The following is a 16,232-nucleotide window of genomic DNA, read 5'->3' on the forward strand; positions in this document are numbered from 1 at the left end:
CATGAGTTTACATGAGAAAGACAGACAACAGATGGCCTGATCAGCCTACAACTGGGTTGTCTGAAAAAAGAAAAAATCAGATATAACTTGAAAAAAGAAAGAAAAGAAAATGTAATTCTGTTCAGTAGTTTTTTAAGCCATCACCAACTCCTTGCTGTGCACATTAGCCTTCTAGTGTCCCAGTTACCCCTGTTGTTTATGCATTTATTTCTGGCATTGTTCTCATTGTATACCTGAATTTATACAATATTTGTCAAAGTGACTTTTGAAGGTGTTTATAATCTTAGCATTCACTATGTCTGATTGTAACTTATTCCACTGCTCAACACACCCATAGGAGAAGCTTTTTCCACATCTGTACATCTTTCAGCTTTGAGTTTTATTCCATCTGTCCTAGTAACCGCATTTTCTTGTATTTCGAAAAGATGCTCGTGGTTTATTTTACCGAACTTGTTCAGAATTTTGAACACATAGATTAAGGTGCCGCAAAGTCTAAAATTTTTAAGGGAGAAGTGATCCAATCGTTTCAGCCTCTCTTCATATGCCAGATTTCTGATGGATGGTATCAATTTTGTTGCAAATCTTTGTACTTGCTCTAATTTTTCCTTGTCTTTTTTATAGTTTGAGGACCAAAACTGGACTGCATATTCAAGTTGAGGTCTTACTAGAGAATTATAGTGTGAGAATTATTTCTGGTGTATTGTAATCTATGTTCCTGGCCATGAAACCTAACATTTGGTTGCCTGTTTTACTGCTGCTGACACTGTTTAGTGTATTTCACATTGTTGATAATGACAGCTCCAAGGTCCTTTTCTTCAGTTACTGTAGTTAGAGAGTTTCTGAATAGTATGTTGTCATAACATATATTCTTGTCTCCAAAGTGAATAACTTTACACTTGTGTACATTAAACTTCATTTGCCATTTGTCTGACCACTCTGCTAGTAAGTTGAGATCTCTTTGAATCATTTTGCAGTCCCACCTGTTTAACACAGCTCTACTAATTTGGAGATCGTAGATATGTGACTAAGTTCTGGGTCATTAATTTATATTATGAAAATTGGGCCTAGGATCAACCCCAGTGGCACATCACTTGTTCTGTCTTGCCAACCTGAGGCTTTGCTGTTTAATGCTGCATACTGCTTTCTCCCAGTAAGCTAGCCTCTGATCCACGTACAGAGTTCATCGATTCCATGTGTTTGTTTTGAGTTTATGTAAAAGTCTCTTATGAGGTACTTTATTGAAAGCCCTTTGGAAATCTAAATATACTACATCAGACAGTAATTTTTTTCTTCCAATTCAGATAGATAACATTGAAAAATTTCAGCAAATTCGACACGCAGGATCTTCTATAGCGGAATCCGTGTTGGTTGTCCAATATTTTTTTGTGTTCCAAAATCGCGTATTATTTTTTCTATCATTTTACCTAACACTGGTGTAAGGCTAATTGGCGAGAAGTTCAAGGTGCACTTTGTCTTTTTTTTATATATAGGAGTAATATTTGCAAGTTTCCAGTCAGTTGGCACTTGATCATCCGATAGAAATTTGTTGGAATATTTTTGTTATGGGTTATAAAAGCTGTGTCCTGACCTCCTTTAAGAATCTTGGAGCTAAGTTATCTGCATTTGTTAGGATTTGATTGGTCCAAGTATTTAAGTACTTCAGAGCCCTTTATTTCTCTTACCTTCAACTCTTCTTCATCAGATCCTTGAAACATTTTCACTGATTGCGGTATTTGAGATGTTTATTCAATTGTAAACATAGCATTCCTAGTTTGGTACAGCACTGACAATAGTGATGATGGCTTCCCTTAGGAACCCCTTCTAGTTCGCTTTCCTAGTTGGTGCAGCTCTGACACTAGTGATGATGCCTTCCCTTAGGGACCCCTACTAGTTAGCTTTCCTAGTTTGGTACATTGGTGATACTTGTGATAATGGCTTCCCTTAAGGACCTCTTCTAGGTGGCTTCCCAAATTTGGTACAGCACTGACACTAGTGATGATGGCCTTCCTTTGAGACCTCCATCTAGCTGGCTTTCCTAGTTTGGTAACTAACAGCTCTGACACTAGTGATGACGACTTCCCTTTGGGACCCTTTCTAGTTGGCTTTTTTTCTTTGGTACAGCACTGACACTAGTGATGATGGCTTCCCTTTGAGACTGCCATCTAGTTGCCTTTCTTAGTATGGTACAGCTCTAACACTAGTGATGACGGCTTCCCTTTGGTTCCCCTATCTAGTTGGCTTTCTTTCTTTGGTACAGCTCTGATGCTAATGATGACAACAATGGTTATCTCCTCCGGCAGATGCAGGTGGTGTATCATAACAGTGGTCATTTCCTCCAGCAATTACAGATGGTGATGGTGGTGTTTTGTAATATTGGCCATCTCCTCCGGCAGATGCAGGTGGTGATGGTGGTGCATCATAATTGAAGCCATCTCCTATGGCAGATGTAGGTGGTGATGGTGGTGTATAGTAAAAGTGGTTATCTTTTTAGCAGATGCAGGTGGTGATGTTGGTGTATTATAACAGTGGCATCTCCTCCAATAGCTGCAGGTAATGATAGTGGCATATTATAACTGTAGTGTCTCCAGCAGATGCAGGTGAAGATAGTGGTGTATTATAGCAGTGGTCATCTCCTCCAGCAGATGCAGGTGGTAATAGTAGTTTATTATAACAGTAGTCATCTCCAGAAGATGCAGGTGGTGATGGTGGTGTATTATAACAGTGGTCATCTCTGACAGATGCAGGTGGTGACAGTGGTGTATTATAACAAAGGCCATCTCCTCCAGCAGATGTAGGTGGGGATGGTGGTGCATCATAACTGATCATCTCCTCCATCAGATGCATGTGGTGATAGTGCTGTATTATAAGTGGTATCTCCTCCAGCAGATGCAGGTGGTGATAGTGGTGTATTATAACTATAGAGTCTCGTCTGGCAGATATATGTGGTGATGGTGGTGTATTATAACAATGGTCATCTCCTCCAGCAAATGCAAGTGATGATGGTACTGTATTATAACTGGTCATCTCTAGAAGATGCAGTTGGTGATGGTGGTGTACTATAACAGTGGTCATCTCCTCCGAAAGATGCAGGTGGTGTATTAAAACAGTGGTCATCTCCTTCAGCAGATGCAGGTGGTGATGGTGGTGTATTATAACAAAGGCCATCTCCTCCAGCAGATGTAGGTGGGGATGGTGGTACATCATAACAGTGATCATCTCTATCAGATGCATGTGGTGATAGTGCTGTATTATAAGTGGTATCTCCTCCAGCAGATGCAGGTGGTGATAGTGGTTTATTATAACCATGGAGTCTTGTCTGGCAGATGCAAGTGGTGATCGTGGTGTATTATAACAGTCGTCATCTCCTCCGAAAGATGCAGGTGGTGTATTATAACAGTGGTCATCTCCTTCAGCAGATGCAGGTGGTGATGGTGGTTTATTATAACAAAGGCCATCTTCTCTGGTGATGTAGGTGGGGATGGTGGTGCATCATAACAGTGATCATCTCTTACCAGATGCATGTAATGATAGTGTTGTATTATAAGTGATATCTCCTCCAGCAGATGCAGGTGGTGATAGTGGTGTATTATAACAATGGAATCCCGTCTGGCAGATGCAGGTGGTGATAGAGGTGTACTATAACAGTGGTCATCTCCTCCAGCAAATGCAGGTGGTGATGGTGGTGTATTTATAACAGTGGTCATCTCCTCAAGCAGATTCAGGTGGTGATTTGTGATGTACTTTAACATTTTCTCCTCCAGCAGATGCATGTGGTGATGGTGGTGTATTATAACAGTAGTAATCTTCTCCAGCAGATGCAAGTGGTGATGGTGGTGCACTATAACATTTTCATCTCCTCCAGCAGATGCAGGTGGTGATGGTGGTGTACTACAACATTTTCATCTCCTCCGACAGATGCAGGTGGTGATGCTGGTATAACAGTAGTAATCTCCTCAGGCAGATGCAAGTGGTGATAGTGATGTATCATAACAGTGCTCATCTCCAGCAGATGCAAGTGGTGATAGTGGTGTATTATAACTTTGGTGTCTCCTTCAGCAGATGCAGGTGGGGTTGGTGATGCTGGTGATGGTGATGGGAGCGGTGATTGGCCATGACTGGGGCTGGGGTAGATGCCCAAGAGCTGACCCTTTCCCTAAACTTTCTGTTAACAAGGTGAGTTGTATCATCATACACTTTCCACCCACGTGATGGGAGTACCTATCTGTTAACAAGGCGAGTTGTATCATCATACACTTCCCACCCACGTGATGGGAGTACCTATGTAGGGAATACCTCATGGCTGTGAAGGTAATACTTCCTTGCTGTGTAGGGAATCTCCCATTGTTGTGTAGGAAGTACCTCTTTCCTCATTGTTGTGAATGCAGGACCACCTACCTGTGTAAGAAGTACCCTTTTCTGTGTAGGAAGTACCTTATGACTGTATTTGCAGGACCTCTTGACTGTGTAAGAAGTACCCCTGTCTGCGTAGTAGGTACTTTTGAGTGTTTGAGAGCAGAAGCACTTGACTGTGTGGGTAGCATCCTTTGGCTGATGCCAGTTCTAAAGGTAGAACCCTTGGTTGTGTTAAGAATTGTTAGCTGTATAGCAAGTACCTCATGGATGTAGAGAATGGACTATCTGGTTGTGTAGAGATAGTAACCCTTGGTTGTGTTGAGAATGGCTAGCTGTACATCAAGTACCTCCTGGATGTGGAGAATGGACTATTTGGTTGTGTAGAATGGCTGCCTAAATTCAATGAACCATTCTTAATTAATTGCATTTATTTCCCTTGTCCCTAAAAAGTCTCGAAGAGTCCCAACTTAGGAATATATTAGGGAAACCACTTTTCCTGCAAATATTAGAAATGCACTGATGTTGATGGAAAAGAAAAAATTTCAGCAAGTTGCTCACATCTTACATAAGACCAAATTATAATATGCTTCCCAGGTCTGGTCACTGCAGCTAAAGAAGCACAAAGAGGTGATAGAGGAGGTCGAGACGAGAACAAAATGGTACTGGAATCAAGGGAGCCAAGTTACAGGGAAAAGACTAGAAACCTTACATTTTCCCACCTTGGCAAAAGAGATGCGTTATGGGTGACCTGATTACAACCTTTATGTTTTCAAAACAGACTGATCATGTGAGCTGCTAACATTTCATTGAAAGATGGAGGGGTAGAACAACTAAAGCACACAACATGAAATTAGGAAACTTGTTACAGAAGATGTGAAAAAGTATATTTAGTATGAGTGGTGAACGAACAATGGTAAATGCAGACACCATACAGGAATTTTAGAAGTTGTATGATAGTAGTAAATGTTGAAGAGATGTGGCCCCACGAGTGTAAAACTCCCTCCTCTTATAGCACAAATAGGTAATTACACTGGAGTAGATCATGTGGTTATCAAGGGTCCTACAACATTTTAGTTAACTATGTAGTCACCAAGACAGTTCTACAACAATTTAGAGAACCATGTAATCTCCAATACAGTTTATTAAAAAAATAGCAGACCATTTGATCATCAACACATCCTTCAAGGGTAATGGATGACGTCATCACTTAACCCTACAACAGAACACTGGATCAAATGACCAAGAGAGCCCTTCCTCTTTATAGTGGACAATGTGATCAAGACAGGCTAACATTATTGTGATAACTATGATTATTATACAGTAGGATAATGGATCATGTGATCAAGACAGTCTAAAGTTATTATGATAATGAGATTATTTTACAACAGGATAGTGAATCAAGTGATCAAGAGAGTCTAATGTAATTTGTAATAACCAAGATTATTATACAAGATGATAGTGGACCATGAGATCACAAGATAGATCTGTAGAATATAGTGGAACATGCGATCAAAAAGACAGTCCTACAAAAGTGTGGTGGACCAAGTGAACACCAAGAGTTCAACAACAGCATAATGGGCCATGTGATCAAGACAGCTCTACCATATGATCACTCAGATAGTACTACAACAGTATAGTGAACCATGTGATCACAGACTCCCTAAAATATCATTGAGAAAAAAACTGTGCTAAAACAGAATAGCAGACCATGGGATCACCAAGACTCATACAACTGTACAGTGGACCATGTGATCACCAAGGCAGTCATATAGCAGTATAGTAAATCATGTGATCACATGACATTCTTACAACTGTATGATGAACATGTGCTCACCAAGACTGTGCAGTAAAGCTATAATGAACCATGTGATCATGAAGACATTTGTACAACAGCATAGTGAACTATGTGATTACTAAGACAGTCCTACAATGGGATAGTGGACCATTTGGTCACAAAGACATTCGAACAACAGTATAGTACACTATGTGATCACTAAGACAGTCCTACAATGGAATAGTGGACCATTTTATCACAAAGACATTCATACAACAGTACAGTAGACTATGGTATCACTGAGATGGTCCTATGATGGTACAGTGGACCATGTGACCATGAAGACCTTTGAACAACATTATATTTTTGTGTTGAAGGCTCCAGTCACGGACAAAAGTCCATATCAAAGCCGGGCCTTAATTGAAGTGTATAGAGGATTATGAAAGGGAAAAAGAAGTGACAAAGGATATTGTTTAAAAATTTTGGAGGAAGTGAAAAACCTCTTAAAATGTACCAGGTCATAGTTATTGGGAAAGACATGAGAAGACAGAGTTCCAAAGCTTTGATGTGTTGGGAAAGAAACTGTTATCAAAAAGGCTCATCCTTGAGTTACCAACAGCCACTCAGTTATCATGTGATGCAGCAGTTTGCTGAGTATTATGTGGTCTAGCTAGTGATGATGGCATACAAGCAGCCAGCTCTAAGGAGCAAAAACCGAAGTAATACTTATAGAAGAGGGAAAGCGTACCAACATTACAGTGTAAGGCAAGGTCAAGTTTGGAAGTCTAGTAGCACCAGCTGTCTTGCTTACAACAGCATTGCCCTGTCCTGTCTGTTCCACTTTCTTTGATTCCCTGCCTAGTACCACAGTATATTTTCTTTAGCCACTCTCCAGCAAGTGTAGCGTTTCTCTTCATTTTCTGATCCACTGACAATGGGCTCTAGTTGCCTTTTCAATGTACATACAGAATCTGTCCAAGGGCAGATGAGGTTCCACTCCAAACGATAGGTAATGGGGCAAAAATCTTGTAACCAGGTTTAGGGTACTATTGAAAATTGCTGTCAAGTGGCGTAACTGGTTGTAGGGTACTATCAAAGATTGCTGTCAAACGACATAACCAGGTGTTGGGTACTATCAAAGATTGCTGTAAAACTACATCACCGAGTTTAGGGTACTATCAGAGATTGCTGTCAAACTTGACAAAAACCTAGGCCACTGCTCCCTTTGCTTCCTGCCTTGTGTAGCTAGCATCCCAGGAAATGAAAATGCCCACAAAGGATAATAACACCAATTGGAGAGTACAGGGTACAGAGAAAAATTAAAGTGCAAATGATGTCCTGCATAAGTCACTGGAACAGAACAAAAATCTACTTAGTTATTTAGGAAAAAATATTACAAGAAAATCTCTGCTAACTACAAAACGATAAACACACAGGTCAATTTTCGTTCAAAACTAAGTGTAACCTTATTCACATCAAATACGTTATTTTCAAAATTTACAAATTTTTCTTATCCAGGGTGTTCACTTTAAACACAATGCCTGGTAACTATGTTAATTCAAATTACAACACACTTTGGTCAATGTGGCCAAACCTTACTATGCCAGTCAGTTTAACAGTTCACACACTTTTACCCTAAATGCCTCTGTCTATGAACTTTTCTGCACATTAATCCTTAACACCACCAACACTGTCATACTCCAAGTCCTGCTCCAACACTAACTCCACAACATATTAATTTGCTTCATCACCTTGGTGTAAATTATTTCTGGAACCCAGCCTTATTACTTAGGCAAGCTGACTCTTCCTCATGACTGCATGGTCCTCCAGCTTAGCGCCAATATCCACAGTCTAGCTACAGCTTTGGATAACTCTATTGCACTCTGCAGAACTGGGTAGATCTCATCTGGGACATTTCATCTCCCTCAATGTAGCCTCTTGTGACACGACATAACAGGCTAGAACCTGCTATACAGTTCTTGGTATTGTACGTCCACTTGTGACCAGTATCCCATAGACGATGCCAAGTCTCAACACTGATTCCTGTCAAAAATCCACAATATCCTCACTGCCAGCAATTTCCATATCACCAAAACAATTTGTGATTCTCTATGCACCATATATAACCTTGTATATTTTTTTAATGTGAATATGTACAAATTGTATTTAATGTGAATAAAGTTTCAAGGAGAATGGGGAGATCAAATTGGAGATGGAAGGACGGAGTGAAAAAGCTTTTGAGCAATTGGGGATTGAACATGCGGGAGGGAGAAAGGTGTGCATTGAACAGAGTGAACTGAAATGATGTGGTATACTGGGGTCGATATGCTGTCACTGGACTGAAACAGAGCATGTTACGTGTCTAGGGTAAACCATGGAAAGTTCTGTGGGACCTGGTTGTAGATAGGGAGCTGTTACTTCGCTGCAGTACATTTGATAGCTTCAGAATGGATTTGGGTGGATGTGGCCTTTCTTTGTCTTCTTGGCGCTACCTTGCTAACATGGGAAATGGTCATCAAGTGAAAAAAAAGAAAGGTTTCATTTAGTTTTGAAAGGAAATTGACTCATGTGTTTACTGTTTTGTAGTTGGCAGAGGTTACTCTTCTAATATTTCTTTTGTAAATAACTAAGTAGATTTCTGTTGTGTTTTGGTGATCTATGTAGGAATTCATTTGTACTTTAAATTTTCTCTGTTAGAGGTAAGGCAAGCTGTAAGTACTCTTCTTTTGGTGTTATTATTTGTGAGGGCAGTTTTGCCTCATTTAATGTGTCTAAAGTGAGAGAAGCATTTACTGTGCACCAGTCATGTATGTTTAAAGTGACAGTAACATTTACTGTATAGCATTCATTTGTGCTTAAAGTGACAATAACATTTAATGTGTACCATTCCTGTGTTTCTAAATTAAGTGTGGCATTTACTGTGTACCAGTCATGTGTTTAAAGTGAGAGCAGCATTTAATGTGTACCAGTCATGTGTGTTTTAATGTGAAAGTAACATTTACTGTTTACCAATAATAGGTGTCTTTAAGTGATAGTAGCATTTACTGTGCACCAATAATAGGGGTCTAAAGTGAAAGTAGCATTTACCATTTACCAGTCATATGTATGAAGTGACTGTAGCATTTACTGTGTACCAATCTTAAGTCTAAAGTGACATATACTGTGTACCAGTCAAATGTGTCTAAAGTGAGAGTAACATTCATTGTGTAGCAGTCATATGTGTTTAAAGTGACGGTAACATTTAATGTGTACCAGTCATGTGTGTCTAAAGTGACAGTAACATTATTGTATAAAAGTCATACATTTTTAAAGTGACATTAACATTTACTGTTTACCAGTCACATGTTTGAAGTGACAGTAGCATTTGCTGTCTACCACTCATATATGTTTAAAGTGACAGTAACATTTCCTGTGTATCAATCATATGCTTTTAAAGTGACTAACATTTACTATTTACCAGTCACATGTTTTAAGTGACAGTAGTATTTGCTGTCTACCACTCATACATGTTTAAAATGACAGTAACATTTCCTGTGTATCAATCATATGCTTTTAAAGTGACAGTAACTTTTACTGTACACCAGTCATATGTCTGAAGCGGCAGTAACATTTACTGTGAGACAGTTTAAAGTGACAGTAACATTTATTGTGTAAGTCATTTGTGTTTAAAGTGAAGTATGATTCACTATGTACCAGTTTGTGTTTAAAGTGATAGTAACATTCACTATGAACAAGTCACGTATGATAGTGTCACAGAAATAACCTAAGGCCATAGGTCAACAATACGAAGGTCAAAAGTCAACACAAAGGAGACCAAAAGTCAGTGCAGTGAAAGGGAAAGTTCAGCACAAGGGAGGCCAGAGGCCAGCACATTTAAGGCTAACAATCAGCACAAGGAACTAAGCAATGCAAACACAAGGAAGGCTAAAGATCAGCACAAAGAAGGTTAATGTCAGCACAAGGAAGACCATACGTTGGCACAAGGAACTCAGTAAGGCCAGCAAAAGGAAGGCCAAAGAATAACAAGGCAAGCACAAGGAAGTCTAGAGGACAAGACCCAGTTCAGCATAAAAACGGTCAAAGGTTAGCAAGGCCATCACAAGATAGACCTGAGGATAGCAACAAGGCCAATGCAAGGTAGGCCTAAAGTCAGCAAGGCCAACACAAGACTAACCAAAGGTCAACAAGGTCAGTCAACACACAAAGGGGCAAAGGCCATCACACAGAACTAGAGGTCAGCATACAGATGGAAGATTAACATACAGAAAGCCAGAGGTCAACACACAGAGAGCCACAGGATGATGCTTAGAAAACTAAAGGTCAACATAGAAGCTCATAGGTTAACACAAGAAAGGTCAAAGATCCCACAAGAAAGGCCAAAGATCAACACACAGAGAGCCATAGATTAAGAAAGATTAAAAACTGAAGGTCAACATATGGGGCCAAAAAGTAAAGAAGGTCAACACAAGAAGGAGCAGACTAACATTAGAACCAAAAGTCGGCACAGAGGTCTAAAGGTCAGCGTGGAGAGCTGGAGGTCAACGCAAGGAATGGCAAAGGTCAAGACACAAAAACCAGCGGACAAGTCACGGAAGGATAAAGGTCAAAACATGGAGGATGAAAGATAAAGATACAGAGGGCCTAATATTAAGACACATGGAAGCAAAATGTGGATATATAACAGGTGGAGTGATGCTCCGTGATGATTTTTTAATTATAGTGGCAGGAAGAGGATTGCAAACCAAAAGATATCTCTTTCCTTCTGGCTCATCTGTAAGTAGGAAAATGGTGGAAAATACTCTCATGGAAATTCAGTTGGAAAGTGTGGAAGAGAAAATTTCTGTCAGTCTGATGAAATCTACTGTCCACTTTGGTATATGAATAAGAATGACATAATTAGGGGAAAGGAACTTTTTCATCTTTAAAAATAAAGATGTATAATTATTGGCAAACAGGACTTTTGTTTTGCTGTACTGATAACAGATGCCACTGAAGTATTTGTTAGCCTCGATTTAAGGGTATTTATAGCCTTTGCATTTACAACTTCGGGAAGGTTGAAGGTCAAAACATGGATGTAAAAGGTTAGAACACAGACAGACAAAGGTCAAGAACTGGAGGCCAAAAGTTCACAAAATGGAGAGCCTAAGGTTAAGACATGGAGGGCCAATGGTCAACACAAGGAAAGCCTAAAGTCAGCACACTCAGGGGGGGGCAAAGGTCATTGGTAGGTCAATGCAAGAATAGTTCACATGCTGAGTTATGTGTAAGGTCAGTATGGGAAGGGGGAGGGAAATGATCAATTAAGGGCCTTCCTCTGCACTCTCACAACTCTCTCTCTCATACACTCTCACTTGCCAGACCACTCCAGTACTACCATAATCTCACTTGCCTGACCACTGCATGTGCTACCATTCTCTCACTTTCGAGACTACTACTAGCACTACCATACTCTCACTTGCCAGACCACTACTAGTACTATCATAATCTCAATTGTCAGACAATCACTAGCACTATTACCACTAGTGCTAGGTTATCTTGTCTAGGGTGCAGTCCTACATCCCCTCTTCTAAATCTTTTTCCTCTCATTCTTAGCTTGATTGCCTCTGCTCTGATGCCTGTTGCATCAGGGACCATGAAAATGGAACATGAAACTCTTCCCTTCCTCAGAAACCCACTTTACATTCATTTCTGCTTGGAATCATTGCAAAGCTGTTCTTCAAAGAACTGAGAAAGTGTGCTGACATGACTTCTTCTACTGACATGGCTTTTTGGTTCTTAACCAATAGCTTCTTTAACAACTTCTGTAATTCAGCCTTTCCTCCTCATTTCTGACATGATCCATGTGTTGCCTACTCTCAGAGATAAAGGTGCTCTTTTTGGCAACTTATTTCCTCTAACTCAACTTTGGATGATTCAGATTGTAATCCTCCATCCTCACCTCCTCCCTCTGAAATTATGCTAACTCCTACATTCCCCTTGTGCATGGTGTTTCTTGTACTCTATCCAATCCAGATAGACAAAGGCATATAATTCAGATAGCATATCTCCTCAAATTGTAAAGGAGAGTGCCTCTGAACTAGCGTCAATCTTTGCTTGCCTATTTTGCCTTCAAAAATCCTAGTCTTTCCCTTCTACTTGGAAGCACACAGTGCAGCCCATCCCTAAGAAAGGAGACCACTCAAACCCCTCCAACTATTGTCCCACTGTTCTCACTTGTGCTATCTCCAAAGTCCTTGAATCTCTCACTTTTACAAACAGAATCTGATTCCTATCTTTCAGACCACCAGTTTATATTTTGCTTAGCTAGATCTACAGGTGATCTTTTTTCCTGTGTGATTCATCTCTGGTCCTGCTGTCTCAGAGATTTTGGTGAAACTTTTGTCACAGCCCTTGACATCTCCAAAGCATTTGACAGGATGTGGCATAAATCCTTGCTTTCTAAACTTTTCCCTTTGGTTTCTCTTCCCTGTGTTCTTTAATGCATAGTTTCCTCTCTGACTAATCAAGTGCAGTAGTTGCCAAGGGAGTGATATCCCCCTCCTATCCTATCAATAGTGGTGTTCCTTAGTGTTTTGTCCTATCACCTACTCTCATTCTTTCTGCAGCAAATAGTTTCTCTTCTTCTCACCCTATTCCCTCTTATGGTCAGGATTCCACTTTATATACTTCAACTTGCTATTCTTCTTCTTCTCCATGTAATACTTGTTTTCTTTCTCATACTAATATTTCCTCTCATATCGGACCTGTGCTGCATTTTGGATTGAGGAAGCAGTAACCCTGTAAAGTTTAAGTACTGAAATATAATTTCTCTCTATAAGTCTTTCTAACAATCATTTGTTTCCCTCTGCTCAATTTCAAAGCTCTGCAACTGTATCTTGTAATAATATAAACTTGTTGAGTGTGACCACATTCTCCACTCTGTCCTGGAAACTCCATGTATCACAGTCTGTTTCTCAAAATCTTGGTGTGTTGTATAGGTGCCATAACTGTTCTTCTCGTGAGAAGCTGCTTCACATCTACAGGGGTTTTATTCTTCCAGTTATAGAGGACTGATCACAAATCTGAGGAGGCTCACCCTAAACATCTCAACTAACTAGGGTTGAATCAAAAGCATTGCATCTTATTTTTCTCCCGGTATCACCTCTCATCAATTTCCATAAGATGGAACAGAAGAAGGAGCCAAGCATAGGGTACTCATCCTCCTTGAAGGCTCATGTAGGGGATCCTGAATGTGTGAATATGTAACCAAGATGAGAAAAAGGGAGAGATGAATGTTTGAGGAAAGGAACCTAGATACCTGGCTCTAAGTTAAACAAATATCAAGGGTAAAGGGAAAAATGGTTTCAGAATGTCTTAAGGGTTAGTTGTTGGTGTGAGTACAAAAGCTGTGGAAAGGGCAGCATTACTGTTGAAGCAGGATTTATAGGTATATGTCAAAGAAAGTAAAGAAGTGAGTATCAGACTGATGTGGTTAAAAAATGAAATCGGAATGGATAAAATGGGTGCTTATGCCCCCAGCCATGAGAAGGCTTATGAGAGTTAAGTGTTCTGGGAGCAGCTGAGTGAGTGTGTCAGTAGTTTTGATAAGATGGTTTTAATGATGGGACTACTACAACTTCAAAAATACGGAAAACAGTCTCTATTGTCACACACACTTCATTGCTCTCAGGACCCTTGCTCCCTCACCCACCCTATGACTCATTACCACTTCCTTGGTTCCATCTGCTGTCATGTCCAATCCCAGGTATCTAAAATACTTCACTTCCCCTAATCTTTCTCTATTGAAAGTCACACCCAAATTAACTTGCCCCTCAACTATGCTAAACCTGATAATCTTGCTTTTATTCACATTCATTCTCAACTTCTTTCACACTCCCTTCCAGACGGTCACCAACTTCTGCAGTCTCTCACTCAAATCTCCCATCAGTGCTGTACTATCAGCAAGCAATAACTGACTCACTTCCCAAGCCCTCTTATCCCTCACAAACTGCATACTTGCCCATCTCTCCAAGACTCACATTTACCTCCCACAACACCCTATTCATTAAACAAATTAACCATGGTGATATTGGACATCCCTACTTCAGACCAAACTTCACTTGGAACCATTCACTCCCCTCTCTTCCTACTCGTACACATGACGTAAATCTTTGATTAAAATTTTTCACTACTTCTAGCAGGTTCCTCCCACACAATATATTTTTAAAACCTTTCACAAGGAATATCTATCAATCCTGCCGTGTGCTCTCTCTAGATTTATAAATGCCACACACTAATACATCCATTTCTTAAGTATTTCTCAGACACAATCTTGGATGCATACACCTGATTCACACATCCTCCACCACTTCTGAAATCACACTGTTCCTCCCCAGTCTAATGCTCTGTACATACCATCACATTCTTAGTCACTTCTCTCTCATACAACTTACCAGGTACACTCTAACAAACTTATACCTCTGTAGTCTGAATGACCCTTACCTTTATACAATGGCACTATACATGCATTCCACCAATCCTCAGACACCTCACCATGATCCATACATACACAGAAAATCCTAACTAGTCAAATCAACAACACAGTCATGCCCTTCTCAATAAATTCAACAGCAATACCATCCACTCCAGCCACCTTGCCACATTTCATCCTTCAGAATGCTTTCACCACCTCTTCTTTCTTCACTAAACCATTCCCTATGACTTTTACTTTGCATTATACCCCAACCCAAAGACCTTAAGTGTGCCTCTCTATCATCAAAGATATTCAACAGACCTTCAAAGTACTCTCTCCATCTGCTCCTTACTTCATCACTACCTGTTCCAACTTCACCTTTTTTTTTTACACATTATTAGCATCCTTCCAAAACATCTTATCCTCCCTAGAGTTTACCAATAATGCTTGCTCACTCCACCTCTTAAATGCCCTCTTTTTAATCCCTGCACCTTCCTCTTGACCTCCTTTTGCTTTCCCTTTACATCCCCCAGTGATAAGTATCTGTAAGTACCACCAAAATTTATCCCTTTACTCTTTCACTAGCAACCTTACTTTTCATCTCGCCACTCACTGCCCTTTCTAATATGCCCACCTCCCACCTTTTGCATGCCACATGCATCTCTCACACACATGAACACTGCTTTCCTAAATATTTCACATCCTTCGGCCACTCCCCTTGCTTCATTTACTCTCACCTTGTCATTTTACACTCAGTCTTTCTTGGTATTTCTTCACACATGTTCCTTTACCAAGCTCACTTACTTTTATCACTCTCTCATAGGGGTATTGTGTCCTTTTTTCCTAAAACCTGTACAAATCTTCAACCTTCCCTGCATAAGATTGTGATCAGACATTCCACCAGTTGCTCATCTTAGCACATTTGCATCCAAAAGTCACTCTTTTACATGTCTGTCAATTACCATGTAATCCAGTAATGCCCGCTGACCATCTTTCCTACTCACATAAGTATCCTTGTGCATGTCCCTCTTTTTAAACCAGGGATTCTCAATCACCAGACCTTTTTAAGCACAGATCATCACAAGCTGTTAACCATTTCAGTTTATAATACAGAATACCCTGTCCCCCTCCCCAATTATACCCTAAACTGCTACATCACTTATCTTCATGTTCAAATCACCCATCACTAGTACCTGGGCTCTTGCATCAAAACTGCTGACACACTCACTCAGCTACTCCCAAAACACTTGCCTATCATTGCCAGGTGCATAAGCACTAATAATCTTACATATCTTGTCATCCACTTTCATTTTTATCAATATCAGTCTAGAAGTCATTTCCTTACATTCTTTCACACACTCCCACAACACCTTCAGGAGTAGTGCTACTCCTTCCTTAGATCTTGTCTTCTCACCAACACCCTGACTATATTTCTAAGACATTTCCAAACCATTCTTTCCCTTTACCCTTGAGCTTTACCCTTGAGCTTTGTTTCACTCAGTGCCAGAACATATAGGTTTCTTTCCTCAAACATACTACATATATCTCCTCTTTTCTCATCTTGCTTACATCCACACACATTTATACACCACAGCCTCAGCCTTTGAGGAGGATGAGAACTCCTTACATGGCTCCTTCTATTCCATGTTTTAG

General features: G+C 40.1%; 1 protein-coding gene across 7 annotated transcripts in view; it reads left to right on the forward strand.

Moving 5' to 3' along the window:
* Window positions 1–16,232, forward strand: part of LOC139757302 (apolipoprotein D-like) — a 64,637-nt gene that overhangs the window by 11,060 nt on the left and 37,345 nt on the right. For 4 of the 7 annotated variants that reach the window (XM_071677686.1, XM_071677688.1, XM_071677685.1 and 1 more), the window contains exon 2: window positions 4,057–4,173. In XM_071677686.1, the coding sequence (XP_071533787.1) occupies window positions 4,060–4,173 (114 nt within the window). In that variant the 5' untranslated portion in view covers window positions 4,057–4,059. The remainder of the gene's footprint in view (window positions 1–4,056; window positions 4,174–16,232) is intronic. The other 3 variants (XM_071677689.1, XM_071677687.1, XM_071677684.1) reach the window with 1 other exon arrangement.

Source organism: Panulirus ornatus, chromosome 25, assembly GCF_036320965.1.
Source record: "Panulirus ornatus isolate Po-2019 chromosome 25, ASM3632096v1, whole genome shotgun sequence".
NCBI lineage: Eukaryota > Metazoa > Arthropoda > Malacostraca > Decapoda > Palinuridae > Panulirus > Panulirus ornatus.